General features: G+C 41.2%; 1 protein-coding gene across 1 annotated transcript in view; it reads right to left on the bottom strand.

Annotated features, from left to right (window-relative positions):
* Positions 1 to 25,610, bottom strand: part of LOC123500526 (metabotropic glutamate receptor 4-like) — a 182,482-nt gene that overhangs the window by 78,094 nt on the left and 78,778 nt on the right. Inside the window, exon 9 of the mRNA XM_045249219.1 lies at positions 9,671 to 9,804. Within this exon, the coding sequence (XP_045105154.1) occupies positions 9,671 to 9,804 (134 nt within the window). The remainder of the gene's footprint in view (positions 1 to 9,670; positions 9,805 to 25,610) is intronic.

Consider the following 25,610-nt stretch of genomic DNA (forward strand, 5'->3'; position numbering starts at 1 on the left):
GTCCCTATTGTTCTCAAAAACTGCGCTTCCCTGGTTGCGCCTTGGCTGACCAAATTCCTTCAACAATGCCTATGGAATTCTACGTATCTTTCTTTCGTGCTATAAGTTTTCCTACATTCAGCATGTTACTAAAAAAGGTGACCGTTCTAATCTCTCAAACTACCGTCCTATAGCTTTAATCTCCTGTTTGTCAAAAGTTGTTGAATCTATCCTGAAAGGAAGATTCTTAAACATCTGTCACTTCACAATCTTCTATCTGATCGCCAATATGGCTTCCGTCAAGGTCGCTCTACTGGTGATCTTCTGGCTTTCCTTACTGAGTCTTGGGTATCAATTTTTAGAGATTTCTGGGAAACTTTTGCTGTCGTGTTAGACATATCAAAGGCTTTTGGTAGAGAATGACACAAAACTCTTGACTTCCAAAGTGCTCTCCTACGGTTTCTATCTCTCTCTGCAACATTATCTCAAGTTTCCTTTCCAACCATTCTATTGCAGCCATGGTAGACGACCATTGTTTTTCTCCTAAATATATTAACAGTGGTGTTCCTCACGGTTCTATACTATCACCCAGTCTCTGTCTATTTTTCATTAATGATCTTAACTTACGCTGATGATACCACCCTACGTATTTTCACGTCCATTCAGAGACTATAAACTCTTCAGGAAGTCAAGAGATCATGTAGATTAGCCACAGAACGCCTGACTTCTAATCTTTATAAGATTTATGATTGGGGCAGAGAAAACTTAGCGTAGTAAGGTTGAATGCCTCAAAATCTCAGCTCCTCCTTCTTCAACTCGACACCACCTTTCAGGGAACTATCCCCTCTTCGTCAATGATACTCATATTGAACATCCTCGGTCTGTCCTTTACTCATAATCTTAATTGGAAAATTCACATATCTTTTTCTAAAACAGTTTGTATGAAGTTGGGCGATCTGCAACGTCTCCATCAGTTTTTCTTGCTCCTACAGCTGCTAACTCGGTACAAGTGCCTTACCGTCCTTGTATGGAGTACTCTTCGCATGTTTCAAGAGTGTTCCACTCACACAGTTTTATTAGATAGGGTAAAATCAATAGCTTTTCGTCTCATGAACTCCCCTCCTCTGGCTGACTGTCTTCTCACCTACGAAATGTTGCATCTCTTAGCATCTTTTATCGATATTTTCATGGTAACTCCTCTACTCACCTTGCTAACTGTATGCCTCCCCTGCTCCTGCGGCCTCGCTTCACAGAATTTTTTTTTTTTCTCTCGCCTTTATTCAGTCCAACTCACTAATGCAAGAGTTAACCAGTACTTTCAATCATTCATACCTTTCTCTGGTAAACTCTGGAACTCCCTACCTACTTCTGTATTTTCATCTTCCTACGACTTGACTTCTTTTAATAAGGAAGTTTCAAGACATTCGTTCCATCTGCGAGTAGCTGTGGTGGCGAGTGGACGTGTTGTGTGTGCGCTCCGTTTCTGGCTGTGGTTTTTATAGTTAGCGAGTGGTGTTTGTGCTTGGTGTCTGTGTGTGGTGCTTTTGAGTGTTAGTGAAGTGAAAGTGTGTACTGCAAGTGTTAGATTAGAGTGAAATAGTGGTTAGAATCAGTGTTTGTGAGTTAAAAGTATTTTTGTAGAGCGAGGAGACTAGGCTTGTAACCGTCAAGTTGACCTTGAAAGAGGATTAGTTGACCTCACTTAGGCCCTCCCACCACCGCGGTTCCCCACCCGCCGTCACCTAGTATTTTTATTTGTTTGTGAGTTAACATATTGTAAATTAGTATGACGGTAGCTACTGAGGTATATCAGAGTGTGATTGAGTGCGTGAAAGAGAGTATTGAGGTGGGATTGGGAGAGTTTGTTGTGTGTGAGATGTGTGGGCACGACAGGAAGGTCGTTGACTTTTCTGAGTGTATGGTGTGTAGGCTCAAGAGCGAGAATTTAGTTCTTTCTCTTGAGCACCGAGAATTGCGAGAGGAAATCAGAAAGCTAAGTGAGGGGAAAAGTGCGAACGAAGTTTTCATCTTTGAGTTGAAGGAGGAGGTTAAGAGGCTTGGGGAGGCAGTGGAAAAAATTAGGCAGGAGATCAGTGTTAGGCCGAAGGTTGGACCTTCTGAGGGCGACAGGGCGGCTTGGCCCTCTGTCAGTAAGAGCAGAGTGGGGAAGAGGGAGCAGGCGAGCCAGACGGGGAAAGATAGTAGTCAGGATGGGAAGAGATGGCAGGTTGCGAGGGGAAGGAAAGCGGAGACAGTTAGGGAGGATAGGACTAAACCTGTTGAGTGTGTAAATAGGTTCGGTTTGTTGGAGGGGGAGGGGGAGAGTGAGAGTGGAGTGAATGAAGTGGTTGTGGTGAGTGAAAGGAGAAAGAAGGGGGTAGAGGAGAGGAGGAGGATGGTTGTGCAAAGCACACCTCAGGTGTGTGTGGTGGGTGACTCTCAGGTTAGGTATTTAGATAGCACTTTCTGTGGGAAAGACAGGGATACTCTACATCCTCAGCGAGACCCCTGACATACCTCTCCTTAATTATCCTCAGGAAAGCTCTAGTCCTACGTGACAGAGCCCTCTACTGGTCGCGGTTCCCAGCAAGTCTGGTAGCGCGACTCTGTTCAAAACTGTCCAGCGTCCCTACCGAGGCGAAGCCACTCAGTGACCTTGGGCGCTCCGCAACGCAATCCTTGGCAGCCTCAAGAGTCTGACGTTTGAAGGAATCCCATAGCTCTACCGGATCCTCGATGGTGTCGAGAAATCCAAACTGATTGGAGATTGTCACTGCATACTCCTGGGCACAAGTCAAGTCCTTCAGTTTCTCAAGATGAAACACAGTGTGGTCACATCTTGGAGGTTTGAGAGTAGCAACAAACAAGCCTGTGATCAGTCGCAAAGAACTCGGCACTCCAAAAAACCCTGCAGTTATGAAGGATCCTCCAACGAGTACTAACAAGGATATGGTCGATCTCCTTCGCTACCCCTCCGGCATTGCTAAACCAAGTCCAGTGGTGCACCACTGGTCTCTGACACCAATCTGAAAATCTCAACCTTCCGGATCTTACAAGATTCAGAAGGAAAGAGCTGTTGTCGTTCCTGGTACCAGAGCCATGGGGACCAACACATAACTCAGTGCCAGTGACAGCATTAAAGTCGCCCAAGATAATAAGTGCATAACGAAAGGGATACTGGTGCAGTTTATCTCTCTCTCTCTCTCTCTCTCTCTCTCTCTCTCTCTCTCTCTCTCTCTCTCTCTCTCTCTCTCTCTCTCTCTCTCTCTCTCTCTCTGTGTGTGTGTGTGTGTGTATTTTTTTTTATTTATTTATTTATCTTTTTGTGTGTCTGTCTGTGTGTATTTTTTTATTTACTTTTTTTTTCTTTTTTTGTGTGTGTGTTTTCGTGCAGAGAACTGAAAGTAGAGAGAGAGAGAGAGAGAGAGAGAGAGAGAGAGAGAGAGAAAGCAGTAGCAGTAGCAGCAGCAGGGGGCAGCTGCTGCTGTTGTTGCTGCTGCTGCTACTGCTGCTGTTGCTGCTACTGTTGTTGCTGCTCCTGTTGCCACTACTGCTACTACTACTACTACTACTACTACTACCCATATTGCTATTGCTAATCTTACTATTAGTACTACTCTCACTACTACTACTACTACTACTATTCCCTGTGTAGCTGCGGTGGCGAGTGGCCGTGTTGTGTGTGCGCTCCGTTTTTGGCTGTGGTTTTTATAGTTAGCGAGTGGTGTTTGTGCTTGGTGTCTGTGTGTGGTGCTTTTGAGTGTTAGTGAAGTGAAAGTGTGTACTGCAAGTGTTAGATTAGAGTGAAATAGTGGTTAGAATCAGTGTTTGTGAGTTAAAAGTATTTTGGTAGAGCGAGGAGACTAGGCTTGTAACTGTCAAGTTGACCTTGAAAGAGGATTAGTTGACCTCACTTAGGCCCCCCCACCACCGCGGTTCCCCCACCCCGCCGTCACCAAGTATTTTTATTTATTTGTGAGTTAACAGATTGTAAGTTAGTATGGCGGTAGCTACTGAGGTATATCAGAGTGTGGATTGAGTGCGTGAAAGAGAGTGTTGAGATGGGATTGGGAGAGTTTGTTGTGTGTGAGATGTGTGGGCACGACAGGAAGGTCGTTGACTTTTCTGAGTGTATGGTGTGTAGGCTCAAGAGCGAGAATTTAGTTCTTTCTCTTGAGCACCGAGAATTGCGAGAGGAAATCAGAAAGCTAAGTGAGGGGAAAAGTGCGAACGAAGTTTTCATCTTTGAGTTGAAGGAGGAGGTTAAGAGGCTTGGGGAGGCAGTGGAAAAATTAGGCAGGAGATCAGTGTTAGGCCGAAGGTTGGACCTTCTGAGGGCGACAGGGTGGCTTGGCCTCTGTCGGGAAGAGCAGAGTGGGAAGAGGGAGCAGGCGAGCCAGACGGGGAAAGATAGTAGTCAGGATGGGAAGAGATGGCAGGTTGCGAGGGAAGGAAAGCGGAGGCAGTTAGGAGGATAGGACTAAACCTGTTGAGTGTGAAAATAGGTTCGTTTGTTGGAGGGGGAGGGGGAGAGTGAAAGTGAGAGTGGAGTGAATGAAGTGGTTGTGGTGAGTGAAAGGAGAAAGAAGGGGGTAGAGGAGAGGAGGAGGATGGTTGTGCCTAGCACACCTCAGGTGTGTGTGGTGGGTGACTCTCAGGTTAGGTATTTAGATAGCACTTTCTGTGGGAAAGACAGGGATAGGAGGACGAACGTGTGTATGCCTGGTGCAGGTGTGAAGGCAGTGAGTGAGGAGGTGCAGAAGAGGGTTGGGGGGGATGGAGAGGGAGGGTGTAGTAGTTTTGCACGTAGGTGGGAACGATGTCAGAGCAGGTGGGTCGGAGGAGTTAGTGGCAAGATTTCGGGAAATGTTAGGCAAGATAAGGGAGAGTGGTAGGAGGTGTGTAGTGTCAGGAATCTTGCCTCGTGTGTATGTTAGCAGGGAATGGTTGTCTAGAGCCATTGGTGTGAATGATCGGGTAAAAGGGATGTGTAAGGATGTGGGTGTCAGCTTTGTGGATGTATGGGATAGGTTCTATGGGCGAAGGGATTTCTATGCTAGGGATGGTGTGCATCTGAGTAGGAAGGGTGTGGATGTGCTGAGTGGATGTCTGGAGGGGGGGAGTTGGGATGGAGTGTAGGGGGTGAGGTAGCAAATGCATTCCAGAAGAAAGATGCTAGACATAAATTAGATAGGATAAACAGAGATAGTGAAAAGATTAGGAAAGATTTCCTGGTGCAAATAGGAGAGAATAAGATTAGGATTCCAAATAAGGAGACAGCATCTAGGAAGGTAGCAGGACTTAAATGCCAGGAGTCTTAGGAACAAGAAGGACGAGTTATCTAGTTATATAGTTGAGGAGGACTTAGATGTTGTATGTGTCACAGAGGCATGGGTAAATGAGGAAAAGTTTAGGGAAAATAGGAAAGAATATGAAGTAGATGGATACATTATGTATTTACACCAGAGAATTGGTAGGATAGGCGGAGGAGTAGTTATTTATGTAAAAAAATCCTTCATTTCCAGTCAGGTTAATGGTATTAAGGTAGATAACAGAGTAGAGTCCTTATGGCTGGATGATAGAGTAAACAAAAGTAAGGTTATTAGAGTAGGAGCTTTTATAGGCCACCTAACCAGTCAGCAGATGTAGACAACCTTATGGTAGATGAGATAAATAGGGGGTGTACTAGTCAGACAATTATCTTTGGGGATTTTAATCTTAAGTCAGTAAACTGGGAGAGGATGGTAGGAGATGCTAGTGAAAATAAGTTTATGGAAAGTTTTCAGGATAACTATTTAGTGCAGATGGTAGATAAACCTACTAGGGGGAGGAAGGTTTTAGACATAGTACTAACAAATATTGAGCATTGTTTAAAGGAAGTTGAGGTAGGAGAGACTTTAGCAAACAGTGACCATCATATAATTAGATTTATCATTAATTCCAGTAGGGATAATATAGTGAATAAGACTAGAGTCCCAAACTATCAGAAAGGCAATTATGGTAGGTTACGTCAGTTATTAGGAGAGGTAAACTGGGAAGATAGTTTTGGAAATAAAACTGCACAGGAGATGTGGGATATTTTTAAGGTTGTAGTAAAGGGTATAGTGATGCAGTGTATCCCTTACAAAGATATAAGGCAGAGAAACAGAAAGCCATTATGGTGGACTCATGAGATAGGTAGCCAGATCAGAGAGAAGAAGAGGGCATACAGAGAGTTGCAGAAAAGTGGGAAGATGTAGATTTGATTAGGTACAGACAGGTCAGGGATGATTTGAGTAAGGTTATAAAAAAAGTAAAAGGCAGGCAGAGATAAAACTAGCTAGAGCTGGGAGTAAAGATCCCAAAAAATTATATAGTTATTACAAGGTCAGTGATAAAATAAATAAGGATAGGATTGGACCACTCAGAAAAGATGGTGTAGTAGTGGATCAAAATGAAGACATAGTAGAATTATTGAATGAACAATTTTCTTCAGTATTTACTAGGGAAAGAATAGGAAATCCTGTTACAAACAGTGCGACGAGTAGTTTAAGAGCTTTAAAAAATATTGATATAAAACCGGGAATTATTAGGAAATTTATTCTTGAACTACTAGACGATAGGAAAGCCAGTGGTCCTGATGAGCTACATGCCAGAGTACTTAGGGAGGGTGTAGACAGTATTTCTGAAGCACTTAAGTTAATCTTTGAAAGATCACTTAGGTTTGCTGAGATACCTCAGGACTGGAAGTTAGCTAATGTTACTCCAATATTTAAAAAGGTAGGAAGGATGATGCGAATAATTATAGACCGATCAGTTTAACTAGTATAGTATGTAAGATACTAGAGAAAATCATTAAGGGTAGTATTTGGGAGCATTTAAATGAGAATAGATTAATTAGAGATACCCAACATGGCTTTAGATCAGGGAGGTCCTGTCTTACAAATTTGCTCGATATCTTAGAATATATTACCAAGGAGTTAGATGATGGAAATAGCATAGATGTTATATATCTAGATTTTAGCAAGGCGTTTGTTTGATAAGGTACCGCATAGGAGGCTAGTGTACAAATTGAGACTACATGGGATAGGGGGTAGGTTAGTTGATTGGATTAGTGAATGGCTTTCTGATAGGAAACAGAGAGTAGTATTAAATGGGGCAATGTCTGAGTGGAAGGAAGTGGTTAGTGGTGTACCCCAAGGATCAGTGCTAGGACCTCTTCTTTTCTTGGTGTACATTAACGATTTAGATATAGGAATTAGTAGCAAAGTATCAAAGTTTGCAGATGATACTAAGATAGCATGTGCAGTACAGGGTGAAAAGGACAATTACAGAATACAACGAGACCTGGACAGGCTGATAGCATGGGCAGACAGGTGGCAGATGGAGTTTAATTCTAAAAAGTGTCAGGTTATGCATTTAGGTAAAGACAACACAAACTTTAACTATGAGATGGAGGGATGTTGGCTAGAGGCAGTAGAGGAAGGAAAGGATTTAGGAGTAGTGATAGACAGGACTATGAAATTTTCAAAGCAATGTTTAGAAGCAAGAAATAGGGCAAATAGGATCCTGGGTTTTATAAATAGAAATGTTAGTTATAAAAGTAAGGAAGTGGTGCGTAGCTTATATAATTCCTATGTTAGGCCCCATTTAGAGTATTGCATACAGGCCTGGTCACCCCACTATAGGCAGGATATCAACATGTTAGAAGCAGTTCAGAGAAGAGCAACTAGGATGATACCAGCATTAAAGCGCCTGGAGTATAGAGATAGATTAAAGGAATTAAACATGTTTTCATTTGAGAGGAGATGTATAAGAGGATATGATAGAGTTATTTAAAATGTTCTCAGATACAAACTACATAGATGTGAGATCTTTCTTTACCTTAGAGGAGGAAATAGGACTAGAAATCATGGCAGGAAGATTAGAAAGCAAGGCTGCAGGTTAGATATAAGAAAATATTTCTTTAGTCATAGAGTGGTAGACTTCTGGAATGCATTGCCAGAGACGGTTGTAAATAGCACTAGTTTTGTTTAAAACAGATTAGATAAGCACTTAAATTTATTAGATTTATAATTATGTATAGCACTGCATGATAGTTTTTATAAGAAATTTACTATAGTTAAATAAGACATGATCCCCATGTATGGGGACCACAAATTGTAGAGGATTTCGCTGCAGGACTTACCCCTGTTAATGGGCCAAATATTTAGAATTAGTATATAATGTATTGTGTACTTGTAAGTGTATCTTTAAGTACTGATGACGAGGTCGCTGTGCGACTGATACAGGATAACCTAGATGGGCCCTGGTGGCCCTTTGTTATCCTATTATTTATGTTATGTTATGTTATGTTATGTTATGACATTTGGCTAATTCTATTTTAATCCTTAAGGGAACTGGCATTTAAAGTGATTTACTTTTATCTTTTGATGCCCTTGGCCATATTCTCCACTTATATAAGTCTTCCTCTGCCAATTATATCAGATATTCCTCATAGTACAAGTGTGGAAAACAAATATTTTTGCACTATCAACATCAAGAGTGCCTTTTGGCAGATAGAGGTAGAAGGTAGCAAGGACATGATAGATTTCATCACAACCATAAGTCATTCTTGGTTCATCAATCAGTCCTCTCACATGGATGAGACTTATGAAAATGGTGCTACATGGCGTTTTAAGAAACATTGCTAACGTCTTCTTAGACGAAATTTTAATTGCCTAAAAAACAACAGAAGAACATTTCACCTAATTATTTTTTTTCTTCTCTAAAAGAATTAAATACCCGTCTAGAAAAAAAAAATATGTATTTTCACAAGACACCAAATCTCACGGTACTGCTCGTACAACAAAAAAAAATATCACTCATATACAGCTCAAAGAAAAAGAAAAACACGGTTTTTTTTATATTGAAATGAAGCATAAACTTAATAGAAATATGAGAAAAATCTGACTGTTTTGTCACCCACTTTACCTGTGTGAATAAGTTTGTAATATTATAGATGCCGCAAAGGAGTCTTAATATATTTTTTTCCGTATTTCTCTCCCAACCATTATTCTTTTGTATTACAGAGTAAAATGTAATTTATAATTAAATAAGATATGGTAAATCTAAGAGAGAGAGTGTGTGTGTGTGTGTGTGTGTGTGTGCGCGCGTAATTCACACGGTCGTCTGGGGGTCACCTAGCCTGCCTTTTCCATTACGGAGCGAACACAGATCTCTTAGACAGATGGCCTGTTGGTATACTTGAAGAGTATGGGAATCGCTGTCCAGCTTCCACCTATTAGCGGCACAAGCAATTTTATTTATAGTGGTACCCATATTAGGGCCCATTTCACCTACCCAAGCGCATTTTTCGTGTAAAGCAATAACACCTTCACCCAGTATAACCTGGGTATCATGGTGAAATGTAGGTAACTTTAAACCACTTGACAAATGACAAAGTTTCAAGGCGGCACGTGGTGGGATTCGAACCTACGCATGATGTCTCCCCGATCCCATGCTCACGACCTTATCCACTACGCCAGATCTTCGGGTAGGACTCAGACCACACCACACACCACACACTGAGAAAGCGAAGCTACATCCCTCGGATTACATCCCGTACCTTCTTGTGTGTGTGTGTGTGTGTGTGTGTGTGTGTGTAGTCTCATACATCTTTCTCGTTTGTTTGTCTACTTTGTCAGTTTGCTTGGACTACAACCATCCTAACCTGATAAGTAGAGCAGTTGAAGCAGTGCCAGCAACAGGACTCCCCCTCTACGTATTTTTTGGCCTGTCCTTTGAGGCAGGGCAGCGAGCACACACTGGAGGGTGGCTGCTGCTCCTCCAGCTTGAACTGCAACTCTGTGGGACGAGAAGGGTATGAGAAATGATGAGACAGGTATCAGATGAAGAAGATGTGATATGCACCTAAGTGGTGAACAGTGGATGAAAGGTTGATGAGTGAATAGTGTGAACGATGAGAAAGGAAACAAATGACTCATGAGAAGTGTTATGCCAGCAATAGCATCTTGTCTAGGGATCAAGGCACACAGAAACTTCTAGTTAAGCCGGGCTTGCTAATGCATTTAATTAAGACATTTCACCATCACCACAACCCACATAAACCCATCACCACACGGCACATATACAATATCTACAATTGTGTGAGCTCGACACGTAAAACATATCCTACATAATCCTGGAACAATACTTAAGTATTACCTGGAGCCACGGAGAAGGAAGTGTGGACGAGGCAACTGCCAAAGCGAATCTGACTTGTCCCAGGGCTCCAGCTAACACGTATCCTAGGGACACGTCACCGACCGATACGTCAGCCAATTCCATGGTTCGTGACCCTTCATTCGAAGACATTAATATCGAACCAATGTATATAACAATGAGCTTAAATCTAATAATTACCCATAACAATGAGCTTAAATCTAATAATTACCCATATCAATGTATACAAGTTAGAACATAAAAAGAAACAAAATAAAGAAAACTTATAAAGTTAGGGAGATTATAGCGTACCATAACATCCTCCCTTTAAGATAAAAATACAATGTAGATGTTTTTTATCAAAACCAAAAGTTATGCAGATGGACGGGATAGGGCATCGGCAAGAAGGTTATCGCGCCCTTTAATGTGTTTTATTTCAAGATCATATGGCTGCAATATCAAAGCCCATCTAGTTAACCTTTGGTTTTGTTCTTCATCTTTGTCACAAATACCAGGGGATTATGGTCACTGTAAACAGTTATTTTACCACCAGAACCTAGATATACATCAAATTTCTCTAGAGCAAACAATAAAGATAAGGCCTCCTTTTCAATTGTAGAATAATTTCTTTGATGAGGCTTGAATTTAGTTGACATATAACAAACAGGATGTAATACACAGTCTCCGTCTTCTTGCATTAACACTGCTCCAGCTGTAATTTCACTGGCATCAACATGCAAAACGAAAGGGTTGCTAAAATTTGGCCCTTTCAAAACAGGTTTACACATTAAAAATGATTTAATTTTTTCAAAGGAATTTTGACATTTTTCATCCCATCTCATAGGTTTCTTAGGGCTAACTAGGTCAGTCAAAGAACTTACAACTTCTGCAAAATTGGGGCAAAACTTCCTATAATATCCAGCCATTCCAAGAAATCGCTGGACATCCTTGCGAGTTTTGGGTACAGGCATATTGTAAATAGCATCAATCTTAGCTGACAGAGGGAAACATTACCAAAACCAACTTCATGACCTAGAAACCTAAGTGTTGCGTGGCCAAACTCACTCTTTACTAGATTTATGGTTAGTGAAAATTGTTTTATTCTCTCAAACAAGGCTCCAAGAGTATTTATATGGGTTTTCCAATCATTTGAGTTTTTTTTTTTTTTTTTTTTTTTTTTTACATTACAAGGGCACTGGCCAAGGGCAAACAAAGTGTTGGAAAAAAAAAATCCCACTGGTTGCCAGGCCCTGTTAAGAAGAAAGTAGAAAGAGAAAAAACAAAAAAAATCTAAAAGGAGGGTCCAGTTAACGTAAGAGGTGTCTTGACACTCCTCTTTTGAAAGAGTTTAAGTCATAGGCAGGTGGAAATACAGACACAGGTAGAGAGTTCCAGAGTTTACCAGTGTAGGGAATGAAGGAGTGAAGATACTGGTTAACTCTTGCATTAGGAAGATGGACAGAATAGGGATGAGAAGAAGTAGAGAGTCTTGTGCAGCGAGGCCGCAGGAGGGGGAAGGCATGCAGTTAGCAAGTTCAGAAGAGCAGACAGCATGAAAACAGCGGTAGAAGACAGATAAAGATGCAACATTGCGGCGGTGACTTAAAGAATCAAGACAGTCAGTTAGAGGAGAAGAGTTGATAAGACGAAAAGCTTTAGATTCCACCTTGTTTAGTAAAGCTGTGTGTGGATCCCCCAGACATGAGAGCCATACTCCATACACGGGCGGATAAGGCCCTTGTACAGAGCAAGCAGCTGGGAGGAGAGAAAAATGGACGAAGACGCCATAGGACACCTAACTTCTTGGAAGCTGATTTAGCAAGAGTAGAGATGTGAAATTTCCAGTTTAGATTTTTAGTGAAGGATAGACCGAGTGTGTTTAATGTAGAGGAGAGGGAAGTTGAGTGTTATTGAAGAAGAGAGGATAGTTGTCTGGAAGGTTATGTCGAGTAGATAGTTGTAGAAATTGAGTTTTGAGGCATTGAACAAAACCAGGTTTTCTCTGCCCCAATCAGAAACAAGTGAAAGATCAGAAGTTAGGCGTCCTATAGCATCTCGCCTTGAGTCATTTAATTGTTGTTGGGTTGGGCGTCTGTTGAACGCTGTTGAATAATGCAGGGTGGTATCATCAGCATAGGAGTGGATAGGGCATTGAGTCAGATTTAGGAGATCATTGATGAATAATAGAAAGAGAGTGGGTGATAGGACAGAACCCTGTGGAACACCACTGTTGATAGTTTTAGGGAAGAACAGTGACCGTCTACTACAGCAGCAATAGAACGATCGGAAAGGAAACTGGAGATGAAGGTACAGAGAGAAGGATAGAATCCGTAGGAGGGTAGTTTAGAAATTAAAGATTTGTGCCAGACTCTATCGAAGGCTTTCGATATGTCAAGGCCGACAGCAAAGGTTTCACCGAAGTCCCTAAAGAGGATGACCAAGATTCAGTTAGGAAAGTAAGAAGATCACCAGTAGATCTGCCTTTACGGAAACCATACTGGCAATCAGAGAGAAGGTTGTGAGCTGATAGATGCCTCATTATCTTCCTATTAAGGATAGACTCAAAGGCTTTAGAAAGGCAGGAAATCAAAGCTATAGGGCGGTAGTTAGAAGGATTGGAGTGGTCACCTTTTTAGGGACAGGTTGAATGTGAGCAAACTTCCAGCAAGAAGGATAAATAGAAGTAGAGAGACACAGATGAAAGAGTTTGACCAGGCAGTGAGCGAGTTCGGAAGCACAGTTTTGAGAACAACAGGAGGGACTCCATCCGGACCGTAAGCCTTCCGAGAATCAAGGCCAGAGAGGGCCAGGAAAACGTCTTTATAAAGAATTTTAATTTTAGGGATGAAGTAGTCAGAGGGTGGAGGAGTAGGAGGAATATGCCCAGAATCATCCAAAGTTGAGTTGGTAGCAAAGGTTTGAGCGAAGAGTTCAGCTTTAGAAAAGAAGAGACAGCTGTAGAGCCATCTGGATGAAGTAAAGGAGGAAAGACGAAGAAGTAAAGTTGTTAGAGATATTATTGGCTAGATGCCAGAAATCTCGAGAGGAGTTAGAATTGGAAAGACTTTGACATTTTCTATTGATGAAAGAGTTTTTAGTAAGTTGGAGAATAGATTTGGCATGATTACGGGCAGAAATATATAGGGCATGAGTTTCAGCAGTTGGATGGCTACGGAACCGTTTGTGAGCCGCCTCTCTATCATTGACAGCACGAGAACAAGCAGAGTTAAACCAAGGCTTTTTAGCTTTAGGGTTAGAGAAAGTATGAGGAATGTATAGCTCCATGCCAGAGATAATCACCTCTGTTATGCGCTCGGCACAAAGAGAAGGATCTCTGACATGAAAACAATAATCATCCCAAGGAAATCAGAATAGTACTGCCTTAGTTCCTTCCACTTAGCAGAGTTAAAATGCCAGAAGCACCTCCGCTTAGGCGGGTCCTGAGGCTGCACTGGAGTGATAGAACTGGTAACGGAAATTAGATTGTGGTCGGAGGAGCCCAACGGAGAGGAAAGTTTAACAGAGTAAGCAGAAGGGTTGGAGGTTAGGAAAAGATCAAGAATGTTGGGCGTGTCTCCAAGGCGGTCAGGAATACGGGTAGGGAACTTCACTAGCTGCTCTAGGTCATGAAGGATAGCAAAGTTGAAGGTTTGTTCACCAGGTTGGTCAGTGAAAGAAGATGAAAGCCAAAGCTGGTGGTGAACATTGAAATCCCCTAAAATGGAGATCTCAGCAAAAGGAAAGTGAGATAAGATGTGCTCCACCTTGGAAGTCAAATAGTCAAAGAATTTTACATAGTCATAGTCAGAGTGTATTATAAGATCATCAATGTAACAGTGAACATTTTCTAATCCCTCTATCAACCTAGAAGTTAACCGTTGATAAGTACATGGGGCATTCCTAAGCCCAAAGGGCATGACACAATATTGAAACAATCCATCTGGGGTAGTGAAGGCACTTATTATTTTAGCTCTCTTAGTTAATGGGACCTGGTAATAACCTCGCAACATATCAATTTTAGACATAAACTTAGCACTGCCAACAGAATCAATTATGTCATCAACCCGTGGAAGCGGGTAAGAATCTCCTTTGGTTAAAGCATTAACTCTTCTATAATCAGTACACATCCGGAATGAACCATCCGGCTTAGGTATCAAAACACAAGGAGATGCCCACTCACTCTCACTAGGCTCAATTAATCCATTAGCTAGTAGAAATTTTACCTCATCTTTCAAAATTCGCCTCTTTTTTGGTGACACACGATAGGGAGCTTGTTTCACAGGAACTGCACCATCAGTTAAAACAATATCATGTTCCACTGCTGAGGTTGGCTTAGGAACATCTGTACATATATCACTATATTTATTTATAAGTGAAACCATTTCAGACTTTTGCTGAGCCTCCAAATGACATAATTTTGAATCTAGCGAAGTTAAGATGTCAGAATTCTTTAGCTTTACATCTACCTTTAGCGTGAAATCATTGTCAGCATTTTCCTTATCTTGACTCTCCAGGATCTGCACCACCTCACTCCTGGCCTCCTGCTCTCTGCCGTGGTATTCTTTGAGTAGGTTGATATGTACTAATCTTTTATCTTTTCTCCTTCCTGGGGTGTCAATGACATAGTTTAGGTTCCCTTCCTTCTTAATTACTGTAAAGGGTCCTTTGTACTTGGCTTGTAAAGGGTACTTTTTATCTGGCAAGAATAAAAGCACCTTATCTCCCACCTGGAATTCACGTAGCGTGGAATGAGCATCATAGTTGAGCTTCATCTGCTTTTGAGCTTTCATAAGGTTACTCTTTGCAAAAACATGTACGTGTTTCAGTCGTTCCCTTACCTTCCTCACATATTCACTTAAGTCCTCACTTTCCTCATCCACCCAACTCTCTTGTAAGAGTTTCAGAGGTCCACGTATATCCCTGCCAAACATCATTTCATTGGGTGAATATCCCAGAGCTTCTTGTCTGGAACTCCTTATAGCATACAAGACTAGAGGCAAACCTTCATCCCAGTCTTTACCTGTCTCAAGGCAGTATTTGGTAAGCATCGACTTCATGGTTTGATGCCATCGCTCCAGCGCACCTTGACTCTGAGGATGATATGCTGATGATAAGTGATGTTGTATATCTAGGGTAGACATAACTTGCTTAAATATCTTGGAGGTAAAGTTGCTACCTTGATCTGACTGGACCACTTTAGGTAATCCAAACTGAGTGAATATTCGGAGTAGGACGGGGATTATTGTTCTAGTAGTTATTCCTCTCAGAGGAATTGCCTCTGGATAACGAGTGGACCTGCACATGAGGGTTAAGATGTGCTGATAGCCTTTTCTTGTTTTAGGGAGAGGACCCACACAGTCAATAATAACTTCAGAAAAGGTTCACCAGCAGCAGGAATTGGATACAATGGTGCTGGGGGGATAACCTGGTTGGGTTTACCAGCAATCTGGCATATGTGACAAGATTTACAGTATTTTGATATATCCGAGTTAATGCCAGGCCAATAGAAATACTTCAAAACTTTATCTAGAGTTTTCTTTACTCCCAAATGACCCCCTAAGTGGTCATGAGCTAAACCCAACACCAAAGATCGGTAACAGGATGGTACTACAACTTGTCTCAGTTCGTGCCATGTTTCACCTGCTGGGGCATCAGGAAGTCTAAACTTTCTCATCAGCACATCAGACTGAACATAATAGCAGACAGGTTCGCTTTCAGTTTCATTCACGGTGACTGCCTTGTTAAACAGTGAGGTTAGTGTTACATCTGCCTTCTGAGCCTCTACTAACATTTTCCTTGTGATTACACCTTTATCCATACTCACTGGCTCAGGGCTAACCTCAGTAGCATCAGGGTCAGTAGCCACACAAATCTCTTCATGTAGAGGTGCTTGTAAGGATTCTCCCTCGTACAGTAGTTTGTAAAGTCCAGCTTCTGGGTCATCACTGCAGTACCACCACCATCCTTGTTCGTGTTCTCACTGGCTTGGCTGCGAGTAACGGCACATGCAGGAAACAGCTCTGGAAAATCTTTGCTAACATCAGCAACAGGATCATTTTCTAATGGAGAAGAGCAAACAACAGGGTCAGGCACTACCAGACTACCTGTGACATCGTTACCCAACAAAAAAGTGACTCCTTCTACTGGTAAAGAATCTTGTACAGCAACCGTAACGGGCTGAGAAATCAACTCTGTCTTGAGATAGAGTTTTGCTAATGGCACATTAGTGGTTCCACCTACTCCTTTCAACAGAACATGCTCACCTGTGTAAATGTCATCAACAAAAGGAACCGACTCCTTCACTACTACACCATGAGATGCTCCTGTATCCCGTAATACATTAACTGGAACCGCCTGACCATCTTCATCAACCGAGATGAAACCCCGGAATATAAATGGCTGAAACAACTCTTGAGGATCTTTCACAACTGCAGACACTTCATTACTAAGTAGCGATAAATCTGCAGGGCCAAACACACAATTAGCAACAGCACCACCATCATTTTACCAGGAGTTCTTTTTCCCAACTTTGGGCACGTGAATTTGTAGTGACCCGGCTTTCTACAATAATTACATATCTCAGCTTTACCCAAACCTCCACTATATTTTGTGTATGGGGACTGATAAGCAAAATTCTTGCTATGATAATTACTGTTACCTACAGGCTTACCATATAGTTGAGATTCGCTTTGGTCGGAACTGGGTTTATCATAACCCTTCTTACGAGATTTGCAAATAATACTATAGTTTTCTGCAAGAGATGCAGCCTTATCTAAAGTCTTCACTTCCTTCTCTAACAAATATAACCTCACTTCCTGTGGCACACCTCTTAAGTATTGTTCCAAAACAATGAGCTCACACAACTGTTCATAAGTCTTTACACCACTAGCAGACAGCCATCTGTGTTTTAGTTTAGTTAAGGCATGAGCATACTCCACATACGACTTATCTGGGTCCTTGAAACTGTTCCTAAACTTTGCTCGGTAAAATTCCTCAGTAAGTTCATAGGAGCGAAGCACTGCAGTTTTCATGGCTTCATAATCAGACTGTTGACTACTTTCAAGAGATAAGTAAGTCGATAAACCTTTTCCCGTTAGTGCAGTCTGAACTAAAACACCCCAGAACTGATTAGGCCATTTCAGGGTTTGTGCAACATGCTCAAATTGAAGGAAAAACTCTTCTGGGTCGTTTTCATTAAAGAGAGGAATCCATTTAGTAACTCGTGTCAAATCAAAATCATCATGTAGCTTCATATCTACCTGAGCCTTCTTGTCTAACATTGTCAACTGGAATTCCCCTTTCCCGCTCACGGTCCTGTAATTTTTCTCTTTCTAACTGTATTTCCATAAGTCTAAGGTTATCAGCTGAATGAGACTCGCATAGTTTTAAGGCATCCGATGTTAGTACCCCCTTGTTCACAAGGACATTAATCACTGCACTTTTGATCTCTGCTTTCCTCCATGAAGTTTTAACATTGACCTTGTAATGAGAAGCCAACTTGACCCAATCATCCTTCCTTACTTCACTCTCAATCAAGAGATTAGTGGATGGCTCGGAAATAAATTCACTCACATCAAAAGGCATGGCTGCTAGTGATGCACAGGTCTGGCAAATTAACAAAATAATCACAATCAGAGGACCAGAACGTCCCTATAACTTGCCACAATACCACCAGTTTCACTTAAGGGGAAGAGCAATGTACGTTACATTACTAACGCGTATCCCGGTCAGGCCCCCATATTCTGTTATGCCAGCAATAGCATCTTGTCTAGGGATCAAGGCACACAGAAACTTCTAGTTAAGCCGGGCTTGCTAATGCATTTAATTAAGACATTTCACCATCACCACAACCCACATAAACCCATCACCACACGGCACATATACAATATCTACAATTGTGTGAGCTCGACACGTAAAACATATCCTACATAATCCTGGAACAATACTTAAGTATTACCTGGAGCCACGGAGAAGGAAGTGTGGACGAGGCAACTGCCAAAGCGAATCTGACTTGTCCCAGGGCTCCAGCTAACACGTATCCTAGGGACACGTCACCGACCGATACGTCAGCCAATTCCATGGTTCGTGACCCTTCATTCGAAGACATTAATATCGAACCAATGTATATAACAATGAGCTTAAATCTAATAATTACCCATAACAATGAGCTTAAATCTAATAATTACCCATATCAATGTATACAAGTTAGAACATAAAAAGAAACAAAATAAAGAGAAAACTTATAAAGTTAGGGGAGATTATAGCGTACCATAACAGAAGGAAAAACAATGATTGATAGAGGTATGAGAAACGATGATACAGCTGAAAGATGATGGGATGAAGGAGAAGAGCAATAACATAACAAATTTGACTTTTCTTACGAAAATATTTTATAGCGCAACACTTAACTTTGCGGGCACCGTGCCCGCAAAGAAAAAAAAAAAATGGATCTTCACTCTTTCAGCTAAAAAAAAATACACAACGAAGCTCTAAGCAAATATTGCACTTGATTTTTCTGCTCTCTACTACTGGGCAGATTTTCTGAATGTGCTAAAATGTCAGCATATGGTCTTCCAACACATTGATATAATTACTTCTTTTCTTTATTATATTAGGAATAAAGTTCAGTTTTCTCTTACACTTGTTTCCACTGAAAGCCACACACGCACCATCACACTATCTGGCTGTTTCACAATCTTGACTTTATATATATATATATATATATATATATATATATATATATATATATATATATATATATATATATATATATATATATATATATATGTGTGTGTGTGTGTGTGTGTGTGTGTGTGTGTGTGTTTATACCAGTCCGTTGGCAACAATAACGACAGCGAATGATTTTTTTTTTTTTCTATCTAAGAGGGAAAGGCTGGTCAAGGGCAACATAAAGAAAAAACAATCCACTTTGTTGTCACTGTCCTTACAATTCAGGAATGTGAGATATATATATATATATATATATATATATATATATATATATATATATATATATATATATATATATATATATATATATCTCTCTCTCTCTCTCTCTCTATATATATATATATATATATATATATATATATATATATATCTCTCAAGATTGTGAAACAGCCAGATAGTGTGATGGTGCGTGTCTCTCTCTCTCTCTCTCTATATATATATATATATATATATATATATATATATATATATAGAGAGAGAGAGAGAGAGAGAGAGAGAGAGAGAGAGAGAGAGAGAGAGAGAGAGATGTTATGTTGGCTGAGTGAGAGAACAGTAGGCTCGATGTCTGTTGTGTTGTTGCAGAGTAGAGGTTCTCAACTTGGGGTACGCGTACCATCAGGGGTACGCGACAGGAATTCTTGGGTACGTGGCAGGTTTCTCAAAATACTTCAGTTTTGAATAACTCCAAACCTGTTTGTAGTATCCAAAATGGTTTACATGTGCTAGTCTAGAACAGCGCTAACAAGGAAAGTCTTGCAGTTACGTCACTTTAGAGAAAGATCTCTTGGATTGCAGTTGTCACACAACCTTGCAAACCTATAATATTTAGTTCTGTTGTATTATTTTCATATGCTATTCACACACACATAGTGACTTACCTATCACGGTTACTAGTTACAAGTTGCAACTAGCCGCAAGCATTACTAGTTCTCTGTCTGATATAGTTCCGTTTTGGTAAATGTTTTGTATGCTAGTCACATAATGTTTCTCTATGAAATACTAGTTCTTATCGACACTACCTCATAGTGACATACTCATATTAATTGAAAATTTTGTCTGCTCCACATATGTAACGCAATTTAAACTTGGTAAACTAGGTAAAAAAAAAAAAAAAAAAAACATGCATTCATTTGTTACCCTTCCTGACGCTACATTGTGGGTATGGGATACGTGACCAATACTGAAAGACTTCATGAGGTTCATAAGATTAAAAAGGTAGAGAACCCTTTTTGTAAAGTTTTAAATGTTGCTGGATCCCTTACCCTGTAGAGGCACTAGGCCTAGAGTATCATGCATACTTATATGGCGCTGTGTCGTGGTTTTTAGTCCTTTCCGGCCGGGTTTAGTAAGGTAAATCGCCTAGGAAGCTGCACATGACATTACTGTGTTACGGGATGTGATATACTATGAACGTGGATGATTTTTTCAATCGCTTTGTGAGGACAGCAGGTCATACGATATTACTATCCTCATAACTGTGTGTGTTGTTTGTCGTAGCTGTCTCATCCTAGAACCAGTGTAATCATTACACTACATTTTCTAAGCCCAGCGTCCTCTGCGCCAATCAAAAATAGGGCTCAATTTTTTAAACGTGGTGTTAGTATTTTCTGTTATCAATGTAACTTCTATTTTTTTTTTTTTTCTAAACAGTCTTGAATTCAGTTCAATGCTTCGAATTAAGTCGACCAAACTCAAAGAAATTGTATTGAAAATGGCCCTGCCTAACGCAAACCCTAATGTTATGCAGCAGAGTTGTTAAAAATATCAGAATGTACCAAAGTGCTCCTGTTTGAAAAAAAAAAAAAAAAAAAAAAGTACACATCCTCAAATCAATAGAATTCGGTGTTCGCAATTTTCATGTGCATTTGGTAGTTTGCACTTGTCCAAGGTTTGTTTAATGCCCAGTATCCATTGTCACCTGAAAAGCGGCAGTTCTATTCTATTCTTTCAAGAGTCTTGACATGGCTTTTCTTAACCTTATCTGATAGAACTTCTCATTCAGAGTATTCTTAACCCATTATATATATATATATATATTCATCACAAATTATTCATAATGCTGACAACATTTTTAAGTTTCTTTGAGATTATTATGATTATTTCAGTAATAGAGTGTTATTTTTGACTGATGTTGCTTCTAAAGGAAGCAAGATCATTATTATTTTGTAGATATTAGGATAAAAAAGATATCAGCAATACTATTATAATGGCCATTCATCAAGTGTTATATAATTAATAACTGCGATTCCACTGATCTCGACATCAGTGCATGCACATGGATTTTCTCTTTTCATTTAATGATGTATAAAGAGTAACTCACACTTCTTCACATGTATGTACAGTAAGAGAGGGCGCGCCACGTTTCCTTACTACATATCCTACAAAACATCTACAAATTTAGAGTAGTGACATTTTTTGCAGAGATTCAACATAATCTCCTAAACAGATTAGGTGTGGAATATATCCTGGGTACTCAGTTGCTGAAGAGGAAATGTGATTCACACTTGCTTCTGTGTAGGAAATATGATCATGTGTTGGAACTCCAGCATCTTGGCATGACTCCTAGTTATACTGTCTTATATCCAACATTATTTATAATCATAAGCATTTTTTTTTTTTTTTTTTTTTTTAATTTACGGTAAGGCCTATAGCGCCTGTAGGCACACTTGAAGAGTGTATGGGAAGCGCTGTTCAGCTTCCGCCCATTAGTGGCGCAGGCAATTTTATTTATAGTGGTACCCATATTTGGCCCATATCACCACCCAAGCTCATCTTGAGTGTAACCACCTAGAACCTGGGTATCATGGTGATATGTAAGTAACTTTAAACCACTCGACAAATGGCAGTGTTTAAAGCTGTACGTGGTGGGATTCGAACCTACGCGTAAACGTCTGCCCGATTCCACGCTCACCACTTTATCCACTATGCCACTATGCCATCCTTGTAGCATATGTGACACACAGATCTTTGAGTGTAGGATATATGTCACTACTCTAAAACGGCTAAATTTGTAGATGTATTTTTCTATAGGAAATATGACCACCTAAGTGTGAGATAAGTGGCAGTACTCAAATTATTGGAGGTTTGTATAAATGACTATTCTCCCAGTGAGAAACGCTCACTATTAATCATATTACAAGCCGAAAAGGTTACCCCTCAGCTCGTCTTCGGTTAATCCGTTAGCGGTCGCTCGGAACATCACCATACAACCACAGAGTTCTTCATTATTAGATACTGTTAGATGATTTTTAAGTCATGTATGGATATATCAACTTTTTCCTAAGGTATAACTGGAAAAATTATGCAAAATGTCGGTCTAGTAAATTAGAAATAATGTAAAATTCTGCAGTTTTTCCTCGTCGCTGAGGGAACCAGAGCTACCAACTTATGCGAAGGCTCAATGTATAATAATCCGATGTTGGAACTTTCATCGAGTGTTTAACAAACGTGATTGTATGATTAGTGAGACGAAATACAGCCGTGGAGTTTGCTACTTCATAATTACTGATATGACTTTTAAAAAAGCGGGCCCAAACATTTAAGAAATTATCTGTTCTATAAAAGTGTGGTTTGTGAGTAGCGGCATATCAGGATTTGATGATATCTATAGAATTGTCATTTAAGAGGCCATCAATTACAACTTTCCACTGCACATTCAGTTAAAGTTTTAATTTGGTCTAAAGACACGTCAAGAGTCAAGCGCTCTTACAAAGGCTCTGTCATCTGTCAAAAAGTTTAGGTCGTGGTGAGAGGTGAAGCGAAAGGTACCAGTATTAGGCCGGAGAAAATGTCAGCATGTGCATGGGATATTTAGCAACGGCAATGTTCAAGATGCGATATACAAAAGTAAAGAAGAGGTTTCACATATTCATTAAGAGAGGTTACCTTAGAGATCAATATGGAACTTAAGTTATTGAAATTCGAAATATTAAGGAAATTTCCTTAGATTTATGAACGCCTAATTTCCTTAGATTTATGAACGCCTATATTTACTTGTCTTTTATTCACCCTGCTCCATTCCCCTTCCCCCGAGAAAAAAAAAAAAAAACACCCCAAGCTTTTTGTAGGGGTTAGGGTGAGGTTAGGTGGGAAATGAGGAGGCGGATCTCCTATCAAGAAATGCCAGCTAACGATTCTAATTTGTCTATTTCATGGTGGGATCCCTGAGAGTTTTGTGATAACGTTCAATAATGCCACCAGATGTTAAGTCACGCGTATTCACCTTCAACACGGCGCGGTACCGACACTTTCTCTTTCTCTGGTCAAACTTTCTCTTTGGGGACCACCAACGCACAGCTCACAGTAGCAAATGCAGAATTTATTCCATCATTGGTTGTCGCCAGGATTCCGCGAACACTATGAGCTGCTTAGCAGGGACATATGAGCAGATAGTCAACACCAGACACCAGGAAAAAGGAGGATATCATAGTCTTCTCTTTAATTACCAGTACAGTATGACAAAGGTATTTAATATTTCCAGCTTCTCTGACCATTGTTTCTTCATTTTTCTTATGGAGGCAGGACAAAGCTAGTCATTCATGCACATTTTTGTTCCTCTCAGCTTCTTATCGTTCCACTTAATAGCTTCTTGATTGCTGATGATTGTCCAAGGTGGGAGGGAGTCCCTCCCAAGTTTCTCCAGGGTCTCTCAGTGTCTGGCAGACAACTTGGGCTGCTCAGGGCGTCGTCGTAGTTGGTGTACGTAGGCAGGGCCGAGGATGACACTGCATATCCTCTTTTGCACTTTCTCCAGCTGCTGCTGTTGAATGAAGCTGAGAGAGAGGAGGACCACGCTCAGGAGGCATACATGAGTTTGGGTAGGATAAAGGTGAGGTACACACCGCTGACCTCACTATGCATGGTGGTGACATGCTGCTTCCAGCTCATCTACCGTGACACCGAGAAGCTTGACCGACCACTTAAAGACGACGAGGACCCGTAGAGATATAAGAGGGGGGCACTACCGCTTGCTGTGGTTGATAGTTATCCTGTTCTCTTTATTCCACACCTGTAGTTCCTGCATAGTTGCTTGTGCAGCCGAGTAGTCCGGGTCTCTATTGTCGATTGGGACACCCACAGTGCAGTCTTCAACGTACTTCCATCGATGAGGTGTGTTGGTGAGAGCGTCATTTATCAGTAACAGGTAATCGTAGTGCCATGGGGGACTCTACATCTCAGCTCTTGGAAAGAGGAGACTGAGCCCTGATAACGGACGGCCTGTCGCCTCTCTAGTAAGCAAGCCACGCATTCATGTAGGGAGATGGATGGATGGATGGATTTTAAATTTATGGCGCCGCTGCAACAAACGTGTATATATAAAAATTAATTAAAAGTGATTAAAAATAATACAATTAAAAAGCTAAAAATTAAAAATACTATAAACCTAAAAAAAAAAACATTAAAATACATAGAGTAAAATAAAAATAAAATTCACAGCTTTGGAAGAAGGCCAGCTTCTCCTAAGAATCTAAAAACGTCATGACCTTGGGCCAGGCACTCTGGTCCAAGGACCTATGAGATATAATAGACACCGCTATCTCTACCGCGACAGCGGTAGAGGTAGCGGTGTGTAAGTCATCAAACTGGGGCACTCTACAATCAGGTGCCGCACCGTAAGCGGCACCAGGCAGTCATCACAGTAAGGTTGAGGGTCCCTGGTCAACAGGTACCTTTGTGTAAGGTACGTGTGACCTATACGCAGTCGCGCCAATAAAGTCTGTGCACGGCGATCCCGGACATGGGTGTATGTCCACTGAGGGATAGGAAGTAGTGATCTCTCCCATTTTCGAGGTTGCGACCCCGTTAGCCATCTCCTCTGCCAAATTGCTGCAACTGCCACACGAATTAGAGGAAATACATCTCGAAACGGAACAGGGGCAGGAGATGGAGCGCGACTTGCTGCCTCTTTAGCGAGGCGATCTGCGTGTTCATTCCTGGAACACCAACGTGACCAGGGACCCAACAGAACCCAACACGATATCCTCGTTGGTGAGTAAGAGTAGAGCCACTCCAGGGCTGATAAAACCAAAGGGTTAAAGGAAATAAAAGAAGAGAGAGCAGTAAGAGCACTGCGAGAGTCACTAAAAATTGTAAAAGACGAAACAGGGAGAATAGAAATTATCTGTTAAGCTAGGACTATGGCAGACAGCTCTACAGTGAAGACGGATGCCATTGAAGGAAGGCTGCCACGCCGATAAAAAGAGGGGAAAACTACACTAAACCCAACGCCTGCGTCGGATTTGGAACCATCAGTAAAAAGCTGGTGGAAAATCCTTTTTGCCATCAATGGTAGGAGGGCATAATGAGATAACAGGAAGCTGCCAATAACCAACTCGTGAGAGCCGGAAAGAGTACACAGGAGTGGGGTCGATAGATAACTCTGCCATGAGATTTGCAACTCGAAGGCCAAAAGGTTTAGGAGACTCGGTCGAGTGACATACGCCTGCGAACGCGAGTCCCGCAACATTGACAGACAAGGGACAGAATCAGGAAGACGGTGGGTGCGAAACCAACACCGGAGCATCGAAGACTGGCGCCGGAGGTCGAGCGGCCAGAAACCAGCATCCACTAGAAGGCTAGGTATTGGAGATGTCCGAAATGCACCCGTAGCCAAGCGGACCCCAGCATGATGCACGGGGTCAAGCGTGCGTAGTCGTGCATCCGTTGCGGATGAGTAGATCTCACAGCCGTATTCCAGCTTTGGAAGTATGAGTGTACGG

Source organism: Portunus trituberculatus, unplaced genomic scaffold (assembly GCF_017591435.1).
Source record: "Portunus trituberculatus isolate SZX2019 unplaced genomic scaffold, ASM1759143v1 PGA_scaffold_393__7_contigs__length_557757, whole genome shotgun sequence".
NCBI classification, from domain to species: Eukaryota; Metazoa; Arthropoda; class Malacostraca; order Decapoda; family Portunidae; genus Portunus; species Portunus trituberculatus.